At 43.2% G+C, this 24,272-nt stretch overlaps 1 protein-coding gene and 1 pseudogene across 1 annotated transcript; both read right to left on the reverse strand.

Annotated features, from left to right (window-relative positions):
• Window positions 1–5,408: 5,408 nt before the first annotated feature.
• LOC120029382 lies at window positions 5,409–11,078 on the reverse strand (annotated as a pseudogene).
• Window positions 11,079–15,239: 4,161 nt separating this feature from the next.
• Window positions 15,240–23,119, reverse strand: LOC120029982 (ATP-dependent RNA helicase SUPV3L1, mitochondrial-like). Its single transcript, XM_038975296.1, has 15 exons — window positions 22,674–23,119; window positions 21,089–21,166; window positions 20,851–20,958; window positions 20,613–20,727; window positions 20,107–20,275; window positions 19,835–19,946; window positions 19,579–19,656; window positions 19,337–19,428; window positions 18,997–19,177; window positions 18,687–18,780; window positions 18,035–18,254; window positions 17,831–17,911; window positions 17,531–17,707; window positions 16,329–16,477; window positions 15,240–16,138 (listed from the first exon to the last, which is right to left on the reverse strand). The coding sequence occupies exons 1-15, from the start codon at window positions 22,957–22,959 to the stop codon at window positions 15,730–15,732; spliced, it is 2,349 nt and encodes a 782-aa protein (XP_038831224.1). The 5' UTR covers window positions 22,960–23,119; the 3' UTR covers window positions 15,240–15,729.
• Between the last annotated feature and the right edge of the window lie 1,153 nt (window positions 23,120–24,272).

Here is a 24,272-nt window from a genome sequence, read left to right on the forward strand (position 1 = left end):
GTGTTTGACCAGATAAAATTCTATTTTACTGTAAACAAATTGACAACAGACTTTCAGCACGCTTATAGGGAAAGACATTCAACAAGCACGGCACTTACACGAATGACTGATGATTTGCTGACAGAAATCTATGATGAAAAGATTGTGGGATCTGTTTTGTTAGCCCTCAGTGCAGCTTTTGACATTATCGATCATAGTCTGCTGATGGAAAAACGTATGTGTTATGACTTTACACCCCCTGCTATATTGTAGATAAAGAGTTCCTTGTCTAACAGAACACAGAGGGTGTTCTTTAATGGAAGTATCTCCAACATAATTCTGGAATTCCCCAGGGCAGCTGTCTAGGCCCCTTACTTTTTTCAATCTTCACTAATGATATGCAACTGGCCTTGAGTAAAGCCAGTGTGTCTATGTATGCGGATGACTTAACACGTCAGCTACTACAGCGACTGAAATCAATGCAACACTGAACAAAGAGCTGCAGTTAGTTTCAGAACGAGGGGCAAGAAATAAGTTAGTCCTAAATAAATACAAATGATATGCTAAACCCTAAACCTCAACTAAATATTGTACTAAATAATGTGGAAATTGAGCAAGTTGAGGTGACTAAACTGCTTGGAGTAACCCTGAATTGTAAACTGTCATGATCAAAACATGTTGATATAACAGTAGCTAAGATGGGGTGAAGTCTATCCATAATAAAGTGCAGCTCTGCCTTTTTAACAACACTATCAACAAGACAGATCCTACAGGCCCTAGTTTCTTGCACATGGGCTACTATTCAGTCATGTGATCAGGTGCCCAAAAGAGGGACTTCGGGAAATTACAATTGGCTCAGAACAGGGCAGCACGGCTGGCCTTTAAATGTACACGTAGAGCTAACATAAATAATATGCATGTCAATCTCTCATGGCTCAAAGTGGAAGTATTCAGTATTTTATTGGGATCCCTATTAGCTGTTGTAAAAGCAGCAGCTACTCTTCCTGGGGTCCATACAAAACATGAAACATCTCATAATACAGAACATTAATAGACATGAACAGCTCAACAGGACAGAACTACATACAGTTGAAGTCGGAAGTTTACATACACTTAGGTTGGAGTCATTAAAACTCGTTTTTCAACCACTACACACATTTCTTGTTAACAAACTATAGTTTTGGCAAGTCGGTTAGAACATCTACTTTGTGCATGACACAAGTAATTTTTCCAAAAATGGTTTACAGACAGATTATTTCACTGTATAAAAATTCCAGTGGGTCAGAAGTTTACATACACTAAGTTGACTGCGCCTTTAAACAGTTTGGAAAATTCCAGGCTTTAGAAGCTTCTGATAGGCTAATTGACATAATTTGAGTCAATTGGAGGTGTACCTGTGGATGTATTTCAAGGCCTACCTTCAAACTCAGTGCCTCTTGGCTTGACATCATGGGAAAAATCTAAAGAAATCAGCCAAGACCTATACCTCCACAAGTCTGGTTCTATCACATCTGCTCCCACTACGCCATCTGGTGTCCATCTGGTGTCCATCTGGTGTTTTCTCTCTCTCTCTCTCTCTCTCTCTCTCTCTCTCTCTCACACACTCACACACACACACACACACTCACACACACACTCACTCACACTCACACTCACACTCACACTCACACTCACACTCACACTCACACTCACACTCACACTCACACTCACACACTCACACACTCACACACACACACACACACACACACACACACACACACACACACACACACACACACACACACACACACACACACACACACACACACACACACACACACACACACACACACACACACACACACACACACACACACACACACTCATATGGTGTGATTGTGTGGGTCCGCTCTTGGGTTCCCCCCCTTCGCTCATCGTAACAGGTTCATCCTTGGGAGCAATTTCCAAACGCCTGAAGGTACCACGTTCATCTGTACAAACAATAGTACGCATGTATAAACACCATGGGACCACGCAGCCGTCATACCGCTCAGGAAGGAGATGCATTTTGTCTCCTAGAGATTAATGTGCTTTGGTGAGAAAAGTGCAAATCAATCCCAGAACAACAGCAAAGGACCTTGTGAAGATGCTGGAGGAAACAGGTACAAAAGTATCTATATCCACAGTTAAACAAGTCCTATATCGAAATAACCTCAAAGGCCGCTCAGCAAGGAAGAAGCCACTGCTCCAAAACCGCCATAGAAAAGCCAGACTACGGTGTGCAACTGCACATGGTGACAAAGATCGTACTTTTCCGAGAAATGTCCTCTGGTCTGATGAAACAAAAATAGAACTGTTTGGCCATAGTGACCATCGTTATGTTTGGAGGAAAAGGGGGGAGCCTTGCAAGCCTAAGAACACCATCCCAACCGTGAAGCACGGAGGTGGCAGCATCATGTTGTGGGGGTGCTTTGCTGCAGGAGGGCCTGGTGCCCTTCAAAAAATAGATGGCATCATGAGGGGAAAATTTTGTGGATATATTGAAGCAACATCTCAAGACATCAGTCAGGAAGTTAAAGCTTGGTCGCAAATGGGTCTTCAAAATGGACAATGACCCCAAGCATACTTCCAAAGTTGTGGCAAAATGGCTTAAGGACAACAAAGTCAAGGTATTGGAGTGGCCATCACAAAGCCCTAACCTCAATCCTATAGAAAATGTTTGGGCAGAACTGAAAAAGCGTGTGCGAGCAAGGAGGCCTACAAACCTGACTCAGTTACACCAGCTCTGTCAGGAGGAATGGGCCAAAATTCACCCAACTTATTGTGGGAAGCTAGTGGAAGGCTACCTGAAATTTTTTACCCAAGTTAAACAATTTAAAAGCAATGCTACCAAATACTAATTGAGTGTATGTAAACTTCTGACCCACTGGGAATGTGATGAAAGAAATAAAAGCTGAAATAAATCACTCTCTCTACTATTATTCTGACATTTCACATTCTTAAAATAAACGGTGATCCTAACTGACCTAAGACAGGGAATTTTTACGAGGATTAAATGTCAGGAATTGTTAAAAACTGTTTAAATGTATTTGGCTAAGGTGTATGTAAACTTTTGAATTCAACTGTACATATTTAGGCATAACCATTACAAAGGTTCAGAAGTCTAGAAGCTTCTCTGGCTACAGAGGGACTTATCTTTAAAAGGAAGAGTCCTAATAACCAAGGCCGAAGGTATCTCTAGACTAACATATGGCACTCTATCTTTATATCTTGACAGTAAAATAAGCAAGGAGATAGACCAGATGCTTTTCAACTTTCTGTGGAGAAACCGTACCCATTACATTAGGAAAACTGTTGTAATGAACACTTATGAGAATGGTGGGCTGAATTTTCTGGACTTTACTACTTTACTACTTTGTAAGATCAATTGGATAAAACAATTCCTAAGAAGACCCACTTCTATCTGGAATTGTATTCCTCATCATGTCTTCTCTACTTTTGGTGGCCTTAACTTCATGTTGGTTTGCAATTATAATATTGACAAAGTTCCAGTGAAACTTTCTGCTTTTCATCGGCTGGTTTTCTTGTCATGGTCCTTAATTTATAAGCATAATTTTTCTCCACACAGATATTATATATGGAATAATCGTGATATACTGTATAAAAATACTTATTTGGTTTTAGAATATTGGTTCTGAAATAATATCCTATTGGTGAGTCAACTGGTAAATGCAGAGAGTTTTTTACTTAGTTATAAGGAATTCTTATCACTTTACAAGGTCCCCGTAACACCTAAAGATTTTGCAATTGTTTTAGATGCCATTCCCTCAGGTGTTGCTTTATTATTCAGGAACGTGTCAAGACCTGACCCTCAGAGCCTACCTTCCGTTGACCCTGTTGACTCATCAGTAGGAAAGATTTGTTTCTCTTTTGGGCCATTCAACAACAGAGCGATACGAACCTTGTTTCAGCAGGATGTTGTATACCTTATGTCATGCCTTATTGGAATGGATTTATTGATAATATCTTTTGGGAAAAAGTTTGGATGTTGCCACACACATACCTACTTGTTAACAAAATAAAGTTTCCTTTAAAATTGTTCATAAATATTATCCTGCCAACCACTATATGAAGAAGTTTAAGGAAACAAACTCAAGTTGTACCTTTTGTAATGACCACCCAGAAACAGTGTTGCATCTTTTTTGGCATTGTATTCATGTAAGAAAACTGTGGCAAGACATCAGTAGATTTATAATTGAACACATTTATGAAGATTTTATACTATTGTGGAGAGATGTACTGCTTCAATTATTTACCTACAATAGAAATAAGATGAAACAATTTTATGTAATTCATTTCATTTTTCTTTTGGCCAAATTTCATATCCACGAATGTAAATTTACAAAAAAAACACCACATTTTTTACCTTACAAAAAGAAATGGAACTATATTTTAAGACAATTAAATACTCTACTAACAAAAAAGCTGTTAGAATTATAAGTATATATGTCCCTTAAGGTCCTTATGTAACGTGATATTGTACCCCCTAGCCCAATTTTCCTTTGTATATTATTTATATATACTTGTGTTCGCACTTGTACTTCCTGTATTGATTTGTTGTTAAGAAAAATAAAAAATAAAAATAAAATGGACCACACCACCTTGACGATGACGCTGTCATCACGTATGCTGTCCAGACGCAGCTGCAGCAGAATGGACCTCACCTGCAGTAGCGCCAAGCGGTCACTGGGGGGAGATAGAGGAGTCTCACACTTGATATTTTTGTTCGCCTGGGGTGTATTCACTACATTTTACATTTTAGTCCTTCAGCAGATGCTTTTATCCAAAACGACTTACAGTTAGTGCATTCATTTTAAGGTAGCTAGGTGGGACAACCACAAATCACAGTCATAGTTAGTCATCTTTCCTCAATAAAGCAGCAAAGTCTATGCTAGTAAGAAAATACAGTTTACTCACCTCAACTTGCTAAATTTCCACATTATTAATTACAAGTTTTAGTTGCGGTTTATTGTTAAGTGAATGATTTGTCTCAAATACAATGTTTTTAGTTTTGGAAATATTTAGGACTAACTTATTACTTGCCACCCATTCTGAAACTGACTGCAGCACTTTGTTAAGTGTTGCATTGATTTCACTTGCTATAGTAGCAGACATGCATTGTGTTGAGTCATCCACAGGCTTTATTCAGAGCCAGTGGCAGGTCATTAGTAAATATGTTAATGAAAGAAACGCAGGGGGTAGGGGTGAGGGTGTGCTGTGGGATTCATCAAGATACTTTGTGAATAGGTAGGTTTCTTAGACATTTTTGGAAGACTCAGAACCAAAGTAACCAAACAGAAGCAAACAGAAGCAGCAAACAGAACAAAACGGGGAGGCAGTGTTTCCAACTCCTTAGTAAGGAAAGTAGCTATTGGCTGTCCTAAAGGTCGCTAGTACATACCGCTGGTCATCTTCTCAAACCTGGAGGAACAGGAAATGACATGAATTAGACATGCAAAAAAAGCTTAAATTGTTCAATATTTCACTGTATTGCCAGGGCAATAGTCTAGACCTTTTTATTTACTAATATGGGGACATTGCCATGCAGAATTTGAATCAAGCCTTTTTAAATGATTATGGGTTAGGGAAAATTTCCATAAGCATAATGTATCTCTCTTTAACATGGTTGAATAACTCACTTGTATTAGATTTAGACTGAACTATGGCTAAGAAACTAATTGAATGACAATCCCTGGCAGCAAGGTGTCCTCTAGTAGCACAGTAAGTTATGATATATTATTATTATTATTGTTGTTATAAAATGATTATTATAAAATAATTTTGGTGCATAAAGTGTTCAGTCAGATCTGGTACCAGGGTGTCCTCTACATCAGGGGTTCTTAAACCTTTTCAGCGCGAGACTAAAATGAGAAATTGACCTTCGTCCCGTGACCTAAATCGTCCTCCAACAACCCAAATGAAGAATAACTCACGACCCACCTCTCACATGCCCAGGGCCCACTTTGGGTCCTGAACCCATAGTTTTAGAAACCCTGCTCTAGTGATACAGTGGTCAGTCTGATCTGGATATTAACAACTTGCCTTTGTTTGCCGTTGTTCAATGACCCCTCATCTACTTCTCTGTCAAACCTGGTCCAGATGTCCTCTAGGGAGTCATTCTCCCCTAAACCGACCCACTCTGTGTTCACACACGTCCGTTCCTTGTCCCACTCCACCATCTCCATGTTTCTCATTTCCTCCATGTAACACATGTTACTCCTCGTCCCTAGGGGGCAGCATTTCACTCTGAGATCATACACATCTCACTGTTTTGTTAGTGTAGTGCAATATAAAATCACCAGGGCTGAGAATAGCTAGGCCCTACATACCAGCATTGAGTCCTATCTCACACTTGGGGTCTTCATATGAACACATCATTGTTCACGTTGTGTCATTCACCACAGCAAGAATATCCAGATCAAATTGCTACAGGAAACAAAATATTACATTTGGCCTATGGATACTTTTATAATTGGCGATAGTATAGTTATTTCCATCCAGACTAGCTATTACAGAGCACAGTAGGGCTTGTTCCATTTCACTCACATTCCTTGTTCTTATAAGCTTCTCGCAGCATTTCCACCACATCACTTCCTTCACAGTCTGTGGCTTTGAACCCTTTGGTCCAGCTAACCAAACTTCCCTAAGGAAGGAAGTATTACAATGGAGAGCGGTTACATACTCGAAAAATAATGGAATGTCTTACCCTGATTAAGCAGACAGGGCATTGAAATAACTGCCATTCTTTGGCATTAAGGTTGCTGATCTTTATCATGACGATTATACTTTTACCTTATCGATTCCTGACTGTCTGCAGGGGAAGGAGAAGGTGAAACCAAGCGGGAGGCGAGTATTCTTCATTCCCATGTTGTCCAGAAAATCTGAGATGCACTGGAAATTGTGGTTGAATACCTGGAAACAGAGAATTTGTTTGAGTCAGGTTAAGGTTAGGCACCACAGGGCTATCCTGCAAAGCAGGATAAATGAGTTAGCCAGCTAACTTGCCTAAATATTCTGAAATAACTTATTACTTTTTAGAAAGATAAGCTCAAAATGGGCATGGGCTGATCGACTCAACAATCAAAACACATATCTACGTTTTGATTTCTTAATGAAGCAGAAAATCAATAGTTATTTCTGGTTGTTTATCAAAGTTAGCTGGATAACTCATTGATCCTCCAGTACACTGCTCAGTGGGGCGGTGGCAGCCTCGCCTCCTCTCCTGTGCCCTGCATGATCTCCAGAGGGATGGCGTAGATCTTGTTGTACATGCGGACAGACTTGCGTATTCCACTCCGGATCTTCACCACCAGCACCCGGAAGTTAGTTCCTCCCAGGTCCAAAGCCAAGTTCTTTCCTCGCTCTGCAATAATAAACGTTGTAATCACTCGAATTTGAATGAAACAACTTGAATCTAATTATATGATTTAAAACAGCAACATCTCAAACTGTTTTGGTGACAGTTCAGAATAAAGTGTCATAAAGGGTATTAGCATGGTAATAACATGATAATGTTCCGCATTATGAATAACAAGATAAACCTTCAATCTGTAGCCAGATTGAGAGGGGGGGGGGGAGAAAGAGAGAAAGAGCTAGGGAGATTTAACTATCATTGTTCACAGGCAAAGAGGAAAACTGCCACTCTGAGCAGAAACTTTACACTCTGAATATATAGTCACACAATGACCATGTGTAACGGCAGTCTAAGTCGTCCTCCTCCTCAGACGAGGAGAGGCGAGAAGGATCTGAGGACCAATGTGCAGCGTGGTAATTTTCCATGATTTAATTAACACAAAACAAGACACTATACAAAATGACAAAACAAACTAACCGTCACAGTCCTAGCTGGTGCAGACAAAACACAAAGACAGGAAACAACCACCCACAATCCCCAACACAAAACAAGCCTCCTATATATGATTCTCAATCAGGGACAACGATTGACAGCTGTCTCTGATTGAGAACCATATTAGGCTGGACACAGAAACAGACTAACTAGACACACAACATAGAATTCCCACCCAGCTCACGTCCTGACCAACACTAAACAAGCAAAACACATAAGAACTCTGGTCAGGACGTTACAGTACCCCCCTCCTGAGGTGCGGACTCCGAACGCACCCCTAAAACTCAAGAGGAGGGTCTGGGTGGGCATCTGTCCGCGGTGGCGGCTCCGGCGCAGGACGAGGACACCACTCCACCACTGTCTTTGTCCCCCTCCTTAGCGTCCTTTGAGTGGCGACCCTCGCCCACGACCTTGGCCTAAGAATCCTCCCCAAGGCCCCCCACATGATTTAGGAGGTAGCTCAGGACAGAGAGGTAGCTCAGGACAGAGAGGTAGCTCCGGACAGAGAGGTAGCTCCGGACAGAGAGGTAGCTCCGGACAGAGAGGCAGCTCCGGACAGAGAGGCAGCTCCGGACAGAGAGGCAGCTCCGGACTGGGTGGCAGCTCCGGACTGGGTGGCAGCTCCGGACTGGGTGGCAGCTCCGGACTGGGTGGCAGCTCATGACTGTAGGGCAGCTCATGACTGAGTGGCAGCTCATGACTGTAGGGCAGCTCATGACTGTAGGGCAGCTCATGACTGTAGGGCAGCTCATGACTGGAGGGCAGCTCATGACTGGAGGGCAGCTCATGACTGTAGGGCAGCTCATGACTGGAGGGCAGCTCATGACTGTAGGGCAGCTCATGACTGGAGGGCAGCTCATGACTGTAGGGCAGCTCATGACTGGCGGGCAGCTCATGACTGGAGGGCAGCTCATGACTGGAGGGCAGCTCTTGACTGGCTGGCGGCTCTGGCGGCTCCTGACTGGCTGGCGGCTCTGGCGGCTCCTGACTGGCTGGCGGCTCTGGTGGCTCCTGACTGGCTGTGGCGGCTCTGGCGGCTCCTGACTGGCTGGCGGCTATGGCGGCTCCTGACTGGCTGGCGGCTCTGGCGGCTCCTGACTGGCTGGCGGCTCTGGCGGCTCCTGACTGGCTGGCGGCTCTGGCGGCTCCTGACTGGCTGGCGGCTCTGGCGGCTCCTGACTGGCTGGCGGCTCTGGCGGCTCCTGACTGGCTGGCGGCTCTGGCGGCTCCTGACTGGCTGGCGGCTCTGGCGGCTCTTGACTGGCTGGCGGCTCTGGCGGCTCCTGACTGACGGACGGCTCTAGCGGCTCCTGACTGGCGGACGGCTCTAATGGCTCGGGACAGACGGGCGGCTCTGAAGGCTCGTGGCAGACGGATGGCTCAGATGGCGCTGGGCAGACGGATGGCTCAGATGGCGCTGGGCAGACGGATGGCTCAGATGGCGCTGGGCAGACGGATGGCTCAGATGGCGCTGGGCAGACGGATGGCTCAGATGGCGCTGGGCAGACGGATGGCTCAGATGGCGCTGGGCAGACGGATGGCTCAGACGGCGCTGGGCAGACGGATGGCTCAGACGGCGCTGGGCAGGCAGGCAGCTCAGACGGCGCTGGGCAGACGGATGTCTCAGATGGTGCTGGGCAGGCAGGCAGCTCAGACGGCGCTGGGCAGACGAGCAGTGCAGGCAGCTCAGACGGCGCTGGGCAGACGAGCAGTGCAGGCGGCGTTGGGCAGACGGCCGACTCTGACCTACTGAGGCGCACAGTAGGCCTGGTGCGTGGTGCCGGAACTGGTGGTACCGGACTGGAGACACGCACCTTAAGGCTAGTGCGGGGAGCAGGAACAGGGCACACTGGATTCTCAAAGCGCACTATAGGCCTGGTGCGTGGTGCCGGAACTGGTGGTACCGGACTGAGGGCACGCACCACAGGGAGAGTGCGTGGAGGAGGAACAGGGCTCTGGAGACGCACTGGAAGCCTGGTGCGTGGTGTAGGCACTGGTGGTACTGGGCTGGGGTGGGAAGGTGGCGCCGGATATACCGGACCGTGCAGGCGTACTGGCTCCCTTGAGCACCGAGCCTGCCCAACCTTACCTGGTTGAATGCTCCCCGTAGCCCGTCCAGTGCGGGAAGGTGGAATAACCCGCACTGGGCTGTGTAGGCGAACCGGGGACACCATGCGTAAGGCTGGTGCCATGTACACCGGCCCAAGGAGACGTACTGGAGGCCAGATATGTAGAGCCGGCTTCATGGCACTTGGCTCAATGCTCAATCTAGCCCGGCCAGTGCGGGGAGGTGGAATAACCCGCACCGGGCTATGCACACGTACAGGAGACACCGTGCGCTCTTCCGCATAACACGGTGTCTGCCCGTACTCCCGCTCTGCACGGTAAGCATGGGAAGTGGGCGCAGGTCTCCTACCTGCCTTCGCCACACTACCCTTTAGCCTCCCCCCCCCAAGAAATTTTGGGGGTTTCTTCAGGGGCTTCCAGTCACGCTTCCGTGCTGCCTCCTCATACCACCGCTCCTGGGCTTTAGCTGCCTCCATCTCCTCCCGAGAGCGGCGATTCTCTCCAACCTTAGCCCAGGGTCCTTTACCCTCCAAAATGTCCTCCCATGTCCAAGAGTCCTGTGTAGTTGGCCGCTGCTGCTGCTGTCGCTGCCCGTACTCACGCTGCTTGGTCCGAGTTTGGTGGGTGGTTCTGTAACGGCAGTCTAAGTCGTCCTCCTCCTCAGACGAGGAGAGGCGAGAAGGATCTGAGGACCAATGTGCAGCGTGGTAATTTTCCATGATTTAATTAACACAAAACAAGACACTATACAAAATGACAGAACAAACTAACCGTCACAGTCCTAGCTGGTGCAGACAAAACACAAAGACAGGAAACAACCACCCACAATCCCCAACACAAAACAAGCCTCCTATATATGATTCTCAATCAGGGACAACGATTGACAGCTGTCTCTGATTGAGAACCATATTAGGCTGGACACAGAAACAGACTAACTAGACACACAACATAGAATTCCCACCCAGCTCACGTCCTGACCAACACTAAACAAGCAAAACACATAAGAACTCTGGTCAGGACGTTACACCATGTTTGTCAGTGCAGTTCACACCTACTGTTAAGTCACATGTAAGTGGCTTTGCAGGTAGCTAGTTCTATTGATAAATCATTGGAGACTGTCTGATGTTTTTGGAATGATAATACTCATTATGATAAGACTCCCATTTAAGGTGTCTAGAGTAAACAGGGATTGAATCATGAACCTAGGCTGCATTGCTAAATACCTCAGGTACTTCGGACTAAATACGTCAGCTACTTCGGACTGTCCACAAGTGAAAGAGAAGGTGAAGCCCCAAGCTTTCGTCTTCTGATTAATGTGCTTCTTTTGCAGGAAGTATTTCAGAGACTAACATCGTCAAACAGCCGTAAAAGAAACATGGTTGGGCAGATTGCTTAAACATTTTTTTTTTTTTAAGGAATCGATGACTGATTACAGATTACATGACAATAAAGGTAATTAGTAATGTAATTTGTTAACTCAAAATGAGTAACGCAATCTGATTCCTTTTGCATTACATTTCCTAGGTTAGACAGAATCTGCCTCCTCCGTTTATGCTGCAGACCTATACGTGTTGTCTCTAACTCTGCCCACAGAACTGCCCAGCATCCTTGGGAAAGTACTGGCTCAGATGCTTGCTGCATGGTATTGATGAAATGACATCACTGCTAAAAAGTCAGCTTCACAGTCAAGTTCAATTATCATTCTTTGATTGTGCAATTATAGGCTTACTCCACCCAGCCACCAGCAAGCAGATTGTGGCCAGGGAGTGGTAATTTTAATGTCTGACCCACCCTTAACATAACAGTCTGGAATGATGAAGACTTCAATAGACAGATTTAACGGATCCAAGAGAAATCGGATTATTGCATGAGTTGGATGATAAACTATGTCCATACTCTGAATGTAGATTATTTAAAGTTTGTAAAAATGTGCAACTGACCTTTAGCCAAATAACTGACCAATGAACCTACAAAGCTATAGAAAGACTTGACTATCTCCAAATAAAGGACCTAACATACTGTAAATATTGTAGAGGTAAATATAAGAGCCTTGCAAGTGGGAATGATTCAAAATAGTATGACTGAAAATACATAAAACTATTCCATGCTTTATTCTCAGAGGCCCATTTGTGTGTGTGGGGGGGGGGGGGGGGGGGGGTACAAAGCTGTCATCTTTAGTTTCCTGTATCCACACTACACATCAATTATGGGGATAGTTTCAGAACCAAATAATAATTCAACCCCTGATGAGAACCACACAGCTGACTACTTGAAATTACAACATACTGTAGTTAATGTACACTACCGTTCAAAAGTTTGGGGTCACTTAGAAATGTCCTTGTTTTTTAAATAAAAGCAAATTTTTTGTCCATTAAATTAACATCAAATTGATCAGAAATAGTGTAGACATTGTTAATGTTTAAATGACTATTGTAGCTGGAAACAGATGATTTTTAATGGAATATCTACATAGGCGTACAGAGGCCCATTATCAGCAACCATCACTCCTGTGTTCCAATGGCATGTTGTGTTAGCTAATCCAAGTTTATCATTTAAAAGGCTAATTGATCATTAGAAAACCCTTTTGCAATTATGTTAGCGCAGCTGAAAACTGTTGATGATTAAAGAAGCAATAAAACGGGTCTTCTTTAGAGTAGTTGAGTATCTGGAGCATCAGCATTTGTGGGTTCGATTACAGGCTCAAAATGGCCAGAAGGCAGCCAGCATCCCGGAGTCGCCTCTTCACTGTTGAAGTTGAGACTGGTGTTTTGCGGGTACTATTTAATGAAGCTGCCAGTTGAGGACTTGTAAGGCATCTGTTTCTCATACTAGACACTAATGTACTTGTCCTCTTGCTCAGTTGTGCACCGGGGCCTCCCACTCTTTCTATTCTGGTTAGTTTGCGCTGTTCTGTGAAGGGAGTAGTACAGAGCGTTGTACGAGATCTTCAGTTTCTCACATGGAATAGCCTTCATTTCTCAGAACAAGAATAGACAGTTTCAGAAGAAAGTAATTTGTTTCTGGCCATTTTGAGCCTGTAATCAAACATACAAATGCTGATGCTCCAGATACTCAACTAGTCTAAAGAAGGCTAGTTTTGTTTCTTTAATTAGCACAACAGTTTTCAGTTGTGCTAACAATAGCATAAGGATTTTCTAATGATCAATTAGCCTTTTAAAATGATAAACTTGGATTAGCTAACAACGTGTGTAACGAATGCGCTGAGTTGGGAAGCAAGTACAGGGATTGAGTGTTTCAATAAATAAAACAATAAACACAAACAAGGCACTGACATGAAACAGTCAATAACACCTGAGGAAAGAACCAAGGGGAGTGACAGATATAGGGAAGATAATCAAAGAGGTGATGGAGTCCAGGTGAGTGTCATGAGGTGCTGTTGACGATGGTGACAGATGTGCGGGATAATCAGCAACCTGATGACCTAGAGGCTGGAGAGGGAGTATACGTGACAACGTGCCATTGGAACACAGGAGTGATGGTTGCTGATAATGGGCCTCTGCACGCCTATGTAGATATTCCATAAAAAAATCTGCCGTTTCCAGCTACAATAGTAATTTACAACATTAACACTGCATTTCTGATAAATTTGATGTTATTTTAATGGACAAAAAAAATGTATTTTCTTTCAAAAACAAGGACATTTATAAGTGACCCCACACGCTAGTGTATGTATTGTATGCCCTCTACATATATCAGTAAACATGTTAGACTGTGTGATTACAAATCCCATTCCAATAAACATGGTTTCAGAGGACAAGGTCCCCCTTTTCCTCACAATCTTAACTGTGTCTCCGTGGAAACCAATAATGCAACAAGGTTAAGCATTCCTCAAGCAACAGCGTGAAATAAATGTAGCCACATTAAGCAACCACGACAGCCAGGGTTTCATCCCTGAATGAAGGGCCTCCTCATAGAAAGGCTTAATCTGTCTCAAACAGGTATTTCACATGCAGGTATGAATGAAATAAAATGACAGTGATCCTGTAAACTGCACTAAATCCTGCTATGAACTATTTGGAAACTAACATTAACATTTTTGCCAAGAAAATCTCCCTCTAGAAATAGTAAACCATCCTTTGTGTTGTTTGTCACTAACAAACTTGGGGAAAAGGACTATCATTGTTTACTTTGCTTCCAACGTACATAAATCAAAGCATCCATACAAATGACAAAAACGTAATCCTGTACAGTAAATGTATGGCACACAATTTACATGTTTTGTGTCGCCAACATCCGTATTTCTATAGCAACTAGGCTACTTACAGTATGTACACATAACCCCCCAAAAAAGTTTCTGATCAAATACGATCCTTCACACATCAGAAATGTGTCACATTCTTGATTTGGTCCTGCTGAGGCTTGGAGGAATGGAAAGAGAGCAAGTGCACAGCAAACATGTTCACTTCTGTTACCTGTAAATTCTATCCTGCAACTACAACTGTGTCTTCTCAAAGCAATATAACCTTAATCAGAACAATCTCATAAACTTCGAGAGAAAACTGTTTTAGTCCTTGAGCTTGTGGCTCTGTGTCCCCTCAGCTACAATGTGAGTGTTGTATGAGTGTTTTTCTTCCTCAACTAGTTGTTTTCCTAATCCATGGCCCCTCCATTGGCTCAGTAATGAGTAACCTAGCTCTAGTCTTTCTCTCTCACTACTCCTAGCAATGCCCTGGCTCTATTCCAAAGAGCACTTTCCTTTGGAACCATGGGACCTTTTAACTGTGTCCAATTCAAAAGAAAAGAATGGGTTCAACAACAGAAATGGAAGCCTAGATCTATATACGGTATCAAGCCCATGTTTTTCCTAGGAGGACCTTGGTTGGAGGATCCAGGTCATTTCAGTCACAGTATAAGAGTGCTCACTGCTTTCATTTCTAACAATTCAGAAGGTTGAAACATCATATCGCCTCTCTCAAATAACAGCTTCAAGCAGTTCACAAATGTGATTGTTTTGTAACAAATTAGGAAATAATGAAATTCATTCACACTCCCAGTGGTTCTTGGGTTTTGAAAGTGGCTAAAACTAATCCCAGTTCAGAGAGAACACTTAGACCATGCTGAGACATTGTGCTGCGTTCTAAGTGTCACATAACCTTTATCATGTGGTATGAAGTGTTCATTATAAAGACATTATAATTAGTGTCATAAGGTAAGAAAATCACTGACATGACATTTTATAACCATTTGTTATAAAGCTTGAGGACATGTTTACATTGTCGTTACGAGTAAAATAAAGAATTCGAGATTTGTCACCTTACGTCTCACATAAAATAAATACAAAAACCTCTTCAAAAGAAAAATGTTACTTTTATTTTATCAATCACATTATCACTTATACTGTCAGTTTCGCAAATCATACATAGGAGAATATAATTAGTGGTGTAAAGTGCAAGAGACGATGTCTCATAAAACATTTAAGTTTATGTTACAGTAGTCTAGCCCAAGCATAGGATGGGCACAAATTGCTCAAGGAATGTTACCTCAGTGTAAAAATGAGTCATTGCTTGCTGCATGAGACGGACTATCTACGTGATGCAGTCAACCATTTTACTTTAAGTGATAAAAATAAAATAAGACTACAAAATGACTTTGTAATTAGATATTTATTTACCCTATGGGCCACAAAATTACTGTTTTTGAGCAGTTATAGACAGGAGCTGGGACACACACAGTCCAATTGGTCAACAGCTGCATAATACAGACTGGTATGAAGTCCCGTCAAAATAACAGGAAACAGGTCCTGTTTTTCACAACAACTAAGTCAGAGACTAGAGCGGTCACTTTTTCTTCCTCCCTTTAATTTTATTATTCAAAGTTTCCGCAACCAGTTTGACTCCTCCTTCCTCTTGACGGTGCTCCTTGGACCACTCCTTCTGCAATTGCCTTAGGAGGTCGGGAGTCAGTAAGCCCTCCTGCACTAGGCGGGAGCCTAGGGACTTGTCCAGCTGCCCAGCCTCTACTCCACTGTTCTGGGCCTTGGGAGCTCCTCGAACCTTCCTTGGGGATACTGGGCTGGGCCCCGGCCTCCTCTGGTTGGAGAGGGGGTCTGTCCCAGGGGTGGCGCTGGTCTCCGTTGCTCGGATAAGTCGTGTGATGTTGCGCACGCCCAACTGGATGATGCTGTCCAGCTCCTGCTGGATCTCTCGGACATGATTGGCATCTGGGAACATGTCCATGAAGCGGTAGCTGGAGACAAAGTCATAAAGAGAGTATTATTAATATCTGATTGAGAATAATTGCAATAAAGACAATCAATGACCTCATTAGGCACATTGTGTTACTAAATACTGTGATGACCTTTAGCACAACAAGAACACTTAGTCATTTTGATTGGTGAATGGTTTTGGTAAGGTAGAGTGGTGAGAGACGGGATCACCTGAGCCAGAGGTAGAGGTCTAGCACATCATGGACAGCCTCCAGGTGCACCAGGTCCTTGATGTTCTTCGGTGGAACCAGGGGCCAGCTAACGAGCCGACACACCCAGTCAAAGGTCAGAGGCTCATCTCTGCTGAACTGTCTGGCAAACTGGAGACGGCGAGAGCGTCACCTCACAAACACTCAGTGTCTCATCATCCAGACCCAATTACCATAGGATTACCTTTAGACCATAGTCACCATAATGTTTCACCCAACCCACAATAGATCTTATCAATACTGCTGCCGTAACAACACTGATGTCATGTTCCTTAAAGCCCAACAACTAACAAAAGCTTATCAATGTTGCTATAGTTACTGTACGGCCGGAAGACGGCTCATATCAGAGGCAAACTGGCAACATACTGATCATGCCAGAATATGAACCAATGGAGTGACTCATGCAAGGATGTGTGCTTCCCATGACAAATTCTATATTACAAACAGTAGACCCATCACTGAATGACAGGACAATTCAGAGGTTAGAGCCCGTATTCACAAAGTGTCTCAGAGGAGGAGTGCTGATCTAGAGTCAGGTTCCCCCTGTACTTTACTGTACTTTTTGCCACATTTGATAATGAAATCTGAAAATATGCTGGATACATGGAGTTACATAACAATATCCATGACAATTTTGGGGTAGGTGCAATATAAGACAAAATAATTACAAGAGTTTGAGTGTGAGGTCTAACTGGTGTCTCCAAGTGGACACACACCTCTCCAGACTGGGCACAGTTCATACGGAATTTAAATGTACTTTTATGGCTCAAGGAAAGAGCCTTCAACTATAAGGTGCTTTTTTGATCTCTCCTAGCTTTACCGTTGAGGAACTGAAGCAAACACATTTGTAGTTGTTTGTTTGGAACACAGCCCTGCATCCCCACCTTTACACAATTACTGTTGTTGTTTAAGCAATCCCCAAAAAATCCATTATAAATAGCATGTTACTGTACAGCCAATGCGTTCCAATTTAGGGCACTTATCAGTGTCCAACTCTGCCATGTTCAACCTGTATACGGGTACGAGTGTAAAGGGTTGATAATGGCCTAAAAAGGCGATACCGTATATGACCACTCCTACATTGTGAATGCGGGCCCAGACGTTTTAACCAGTGTTGCTAATGGAATGGGGATGATTCTGCTGTAAAGATGTCTCTGCTCCTACCTTCAGGAAGGAGGTGCACACAAAGGGCTGCTTCTTGTTGATGGGCGCAGTGCAGAACACATATCGAGAGCGCAGGTTGAGGGGAATGTGCTGGATCATGTCAGCCAGGAACTTGAAGTCATCGATGTTGCACACAAAGTACATACCATCAACTTGCGAGAGGCTCACAAAAATATCCTGGGGATAGAAAGAAAAAGGGTTACTTTTAAATTAACACATAATTCTATACTAATCTGTGAATTTAACAGTAAATCTTAATTCTCATTACAGAGTAATTTGTATTGAAGTAAAGTTACTTACTATCAGATTGGACAATGTGGCATCAGGTAAGTGGTAGGCAAACATTTCAATCTGCTCTGCTGTAGGGTGCAGCCCAGCAATCTAGGATTCGGAAAATTAACATAATATCATACTTCATTGTCATTAAATAAAATGAAGGATATTAAATAGTCAGATATACCACACACAGGAGATCAAAGGTCAGAAACGGTCCATATTCCTCACCTCGATGGCGTGGACGGTCCTGCTGAGTATCTCCTTGAGGATAGGCAGGTCGTCGCGGTGCATGGTGGTGACCTCGCCCTCTTTAAAGATGGAGCTGAAGCGTCCGGCCCGCCCGGCGATCTGGAGAGCCTGAGACGTGGAGATGGTGTCCAGCTCCTTCTCACCCTTCTCATTGATGTTGGGTTTCACCAAGGAGTTGAAGATGATTCTCTTGATACTCCTAATGTGGGAGGGGCATGGTAGACAGAGCTTATACAGCTGTCGGATCTTAATTTGAGGCAGTTTGCTACAGCATGCAAAATAATCCTGCAGCAAGAGGAAATGTGAATTATTACGTGGACTGTAATTAACGGACATTTTTGTAGGGGTTGATAGATTTTTTGGTAAAGGAAAAATAAATGAAAATTCAAAGTAAAAATTACAAATGTCGGAAGCCTTTTTAAACCTATAATACAATACAAGTTGTACATTTCGTGCATTGCAACAACTACAACAAACTGAAATCAACTAATCATGCAAGAAATGTGTAGGTTTTTTTCTGTTTAGTAGTTTTATGACAATGTGTAGAACAATGTACTTCAAACATAATATGGATTGTCAGAGGTCAATTAAAACAATAAGCCAACAAGATCAGCTTCAATGCTCAACTCACAGGTTTAGTCCCATCCCGATGGCATCCGTTGCAACCAGGATCTTACATGGGTCCTCTGGGTCATTGAACTTCTTTGCTTGAGATAGCTTGGTCCCTGTTGAGCAGATGATTGACAGTGCTTTAATGTTACACACTATTACACCTCAAGGATTGTGTGATGTCACAGCGGGAGTATATCAGCCATTTCGTTTTTCTGTACAGCACCCGAACAAGTTGAATGTCCATATTTTACATTTTTCACACCATTCTAAATCTCCATCACCTCAATCACTGTGCTCTGTGGACATCTAAGAACAGATGAAAGCCTTACCGGGTGGAAGGCTTCCGTAGATGACTGCACACTCCAGGCCTCGGATCTCGATCTGCCTACTGATGGAGTAAATATCGTTTTTGCTGAAGCAGACGATGCAGTCGCCTGGTCTCAGGTTATCCAGAGACTCCACAGCACGGTCCAGAATGGAGCACGGAGTGAGCCTCTTGTAGTTACGAACCTGCCAGTAGAATGTCAACTGTAAGACACTTGGCTTTTCTTTTTTTAACAATAGAAGTCCCAGTTTTTAATTGATATTCAGCAGAATCATGTAAATGACAAGCAGGCTTCTACCCCAGATGACTGACAGTCTCATTAGAAGACAACTGGCCAGACTCACCTCCACCTCTTCACCTGTTGTGTACATGAGCTCTGTGACAAAGTTAATCGCAGCAGGCTCTCCGCACACATGGATCTCCTCAGCACACAAACCTATAAAAACAAATAATCCATTAGTTATTATTGTGAAATTATAATTGTACAATATTGTTATTGACCTAGTAAATAGCTGGTAATTTCTATACAATAACAATACTCCAATGGTCTGTAGTTTGTCCCAATGGTCACAGTGAAGTTACTGACCGAGAAGAGCCCTGGTCCAGGCCCATCCCCTCGATATGTCCCTAATCATCTGGATCTCATCAATAACCGCTACTTCATCTGGACAGAACATACAAGAAGACACGTTTCACATGTTAGTGAACACAGCAGGTAATAACCAATGTCAACAAATATCTAGCTCTAGCAGAACATGAACCCAATACTTACATTGAAGTGATAAAAATAAACATATTTCATGTACATGAGGTTAAGTTGAGAGGTAAGATAAGACACTGACATGGAGTTGTGACACTGCACATCTCGATAGTACAGGCCACATGCTCAGCTTGTCTCTCCTCCGCATCCACAAATGTTCTCTCTTCTCCTGTCACCAAATCACATGGCACGCCCTGGGGAGAAATAAACTTTGATTTAACGTCCTCCTACATAGTGCTCTGAGAATTAAATGAAACATTTTTGCTTCAATTGTTTCAAGGTATTAGCTACACAAAAATCCTTCTTAATGTCTTCTCTATGGAGGTTTACTAGTGAAAGAGGGGTCATACTAACAGCAGTGTTGCTCTTTTCAAAGATCTCGTGGGCCAACAGCTTCAGCGGTCCACAGTAGACACCAGACTTGGCAGCCAGGTATCTCTGAATTGCATGATGGGTCTTTCCACTGTTGGTCGGACCAGCATGGAATATCACCTTCCTCTGGATAGCTCTAGCCTCAGGGTACCTGGGAAACATTCAGGTGCATGGCTGAAAGACACTTGTGTGGAGTATTGTGTGAACACAGCGCTGTATGTTTAAATATCTTGAGCGTTGGGCGAGTAACCGAAAGGTCGCTGGTTCGAATACATGAGCCGACAAGGTGAAAAATCTGTCGATTTTGTGCACGTGAGCAAGGCACTTAACTCTAATTTGCCCTTGGGGCACCACATTACTATGGCTGACCCTTTAAAAACAACACATTTCACTGCACCTATCCCCGTGTATGTGACAATAAAACCACAAAAACTATTGTAAAATGTGTTTAATGTTGAGATCACATGAAGATGAAGTGTGATACTTACCAATTAGCTGGTACACGCAGATCACTGATTTTTCGTAGATCCTCCATGCAGTCCAGCATGGGGAAAATCTGCTTTGCATGTCTCATGAAGTAAGGATAAAGGTCATCTATGTGGCCTGGTGAACACAAGCAAACACACTCATCAGTTGACAGGGTGTGAGGGGTTGGAACTCAGTTCCAGCTCACAGTTGCTTTCAATCACCTGATTCATTACATCATAAGCAGAGTGTTGAACTCACCTGCTCCACAGCATATATCATTGAGGATGATATGAAGGTCTGCACTGAGTGTAGAGATTTCCAGCACATACTTCCGAAAACTGATGAAGGCTTGGTGAAAGAGACGAGCTAACAACACAGAGATGAATGTTTTGGTATGCACATGAGGCTTGGTTGGAAGAGTATGATCACTACACATATATTTGATGAGGGTACCATACCAGTAGGCCAACTAGTTGAAAATGATTGTTGTTCTCACCATCGAGACCTTGATCCGCAGCAATTTTTTGCATCTCATTCCTCTTGTAGAACTTATTAAGTATTTTTAGAAGTTCACCTGTTATGAGAAACCACATAGTAATGACTGATAAAACAGCCATGTACCAGGCCTATTCTTGAAGCTATAAACATTATAGGAAGAGAGTCCCAGCAAACAACTTTTTCAAAATATATATTGACAGGGAATGTGACCAAACGTTCACAAGTCTCAGACTCATAGCGAGCTGTCACTGAGACATGGCTGGCTGTAAGACTCCATAGTATACCGTTAGAATACAGCCACCATGTCTCAGGGCCATGGCTGCCCCAGTATCTGTGCGTTAGAGATGTCGAGGACATCACACTCACTGTTGACATTTCTAATGGACAGATACTGGGGCAGGCCATGGCTTGCCCAAATATACCGATTCTACCTTTACGCTTGTTTACACTGAGCTGCACTTGGGTCGGAAAGCAATCATCGTTACATTTAGCCCAATATTGGACTAAAGAAGCCTAATGTTACTCTTAGCCAAAGGACCTTACATGTTCTGCTTAAAGGCGAATTGGCTCTGGAAGCCAGACAAATATTGCATCCAAACATGACACCATTCTCAATTGCAGCACAGTTCTAGAAACATAAATCCCTCTACTTTCATATCACATTGTTACAGGTTTTGGTTTTCCCATTTAGATTTCGAGGTTGGACGTTACCACGTTGGGTGCACCGATTGGTGTCACCTCGTTAGTCAGTATGTGTTACACCTGTGCTGGCTTGTCATCTCGTTAATCAGAAGGCGTTTCACCTTTGCTGGCACTGAGGATATTTAAGAGCACCTGGTACAGTTGGCTTGAGAGAGGTGGAGGGTAAACACATTTAGTTGACTCTCCCTATTAGATTTTTTTAAGAATATCCTTCATCAGATCTTCATTAAGACAGTGTGGCGCCGGTGCTAGATATGGGTTGGGAAACATACCTCAATGCAGGGATGGGATATGCCACTGAACTCAATTGTACCTTTATCCACACTGCTCCATGAGAAGATATAAGTACTGCTAGTTTTCCCAGACAACTGTCCTTTTCATCCTCATACTAGTTAGCAGCAGCCATTATGGAATGGCACGTTGCATTGAACAAGGGAGTTGGTTGGCTGACACGGCCATTCCAAAATGGCCCCGGTGGCTACTGCTAGCTAGCATGAGGGCAAAAAGGGTTGATTTCTGGGAAACTAGCAGTATGTCAATCTTCTTGATTGTAGTGTGGATAAAGGTACAATGGCCTATCCCATCTCTGCATTGAGGTACGTTTTCCCACCCATATCTCGTGCCAGCTCCATGGTGTCTTCATGTAAACGTGATTGCGTTCTGACCTCAGTGCAGCTTATTGTAAACAAGCATAATGGTACATGATCTTCCAATATTGTGTATAACCCTGGAAGACAGACAGGGGGTGCTGTATTGAAGCCATCTTGGCACTAAATGACAAAAATAAGTCAATTTCTGCTATACTAACAGCTCATCTGTCTAATTGGCAATCAACAACATTAACATATAGCGCAACAATATAGGTGTTAAAAATACAGTACTTCTGTCCAAAGGTTGCGTGAGCTCAGCTCCCACAGCCCAACCATCGCCGACATCACTCTTGATGTTGAGAGGCACAAATAGTGAGGTGTCTGGTGATCGTGACGAGCTGTTCGAATAAACACCTCGTCTGGAGGTCAGAGGACCAGACCAGGGGTCATTCAATGACGTTGTAGATCCAAAGTTTCCACAAGGACTGTCCACCAGAGCGTTTTTGTTTCGTACAGATATGGCGCATATTCTGTGCTGTACTCTTGAGAATAACAACATACAGCGGTTTACTGACATCCTTGGTTGCTAGATACAGTCCGCGATTATGTTGCCTTGTCTGGTGTGTGTCAATAAACACTTTTCAATGTCCCATTTTATGCAATGTGTCATAATCTTTTGCTGGTAAGTCTTTGCACAGTATTGTAGCAGACTGTCTACATGGGCTTCATTCTGTGATACAACGTGCAGGAGGACCCTTGTTTGCATTGGAGTCCAAAAATATGCCTGTAGCAATATGTAAAAATATATATAGTAATTCCGGAAATGCGTTGAATTAATTAGAAAACATAATTGTTTCTATAAAAATACCGTGATTATACGTTGAAATGATATATGTACTATATGAGCACATATCTACTGATAATACTCTGGCATGTCTGTGGTGCCTACATTTCACAAATCAAAAGGCCCTTGAAAAGGTCAAAGCCGGATCAAAGGTTAAAGTGCGCATTGCTAAAAACCTGAAAACAAATGTTAGTTATAAATTATGATCGCGTTTGGGGAGGTGCTGCCTTCATATTCATACCTGAACACAATTCATGAAAATAAAGCACACAAAAAAACAACACATTTCTGGGATTCAGCGTGATATAAGAGGTGTAGCGTGAGTTTGCGTGATCAATGTCAATTGCATGTGTCTCACGGTTAATGCGTGAGAGTTAGCAGCTCTAGTTATACACAAATGCACGAAATTAAAATGCCTACTATAACTCAGCATTTGAGTGAGATCAATGGAAAACAATATTCTTGTGATAGTTAAAATTTTAATGCATATAACCAGGTAAAATCCAAATGTGCAAATCCCTGTAGGTCCATAGGACCAGGATTGAAACCCCTACTATACTGAACATAAATATAAACGCAATGTGCAACAATTTCAGTTCATATAAGGAAACCAGTCAATTGAAATAAATTAATTAGGCCCTAATATATGGATTTCACATTACTGGAAATATAGATATTGATCTGTTTCTGAAAGGTAACTTAAAAAAGGTAGGGGCGTGGATCAGAAAACCAGTCAGTATCTGGTGTGACCATTTGCAGCACAGCACATCTCCTTCACATAGAGTTGATCAGGTTGTTGATTGTGGCCTGTGCAATGTTGTCCCACTCCTCTTCAATGGCTGTGCGAAGTTGCTGGATATTGGCGGGAACTGGAATACGCTGTCATACACGTCAATCCAGAGCATCCCATACATGCTCAGTGGGTGACATGTCTGGTGAGTATGCAGACCATTGCAATTTAAAGGTAAATCGCACAACCTCAAAAGCTAGCCAATGAGGTGACTCATGCAGGACACTTAAGGCTGATGAGTAAGTGTCACACATCC

The sequence above is a fragment of the Salvelinus namaycush genome, chromosome 35 (assembly GCF_016432855.1).
Source record: "Salvelinus namaycush isolate Seneca chromosome 35, SaNama_1.0, whole genome shotgun sequence".
Lineage (NCBI taxonomy): Eukaryota > Metazoa > Chordata > Actinopteri > Salmoniformes > Salmonidae > Salvelinus > Salvelinus namaycush.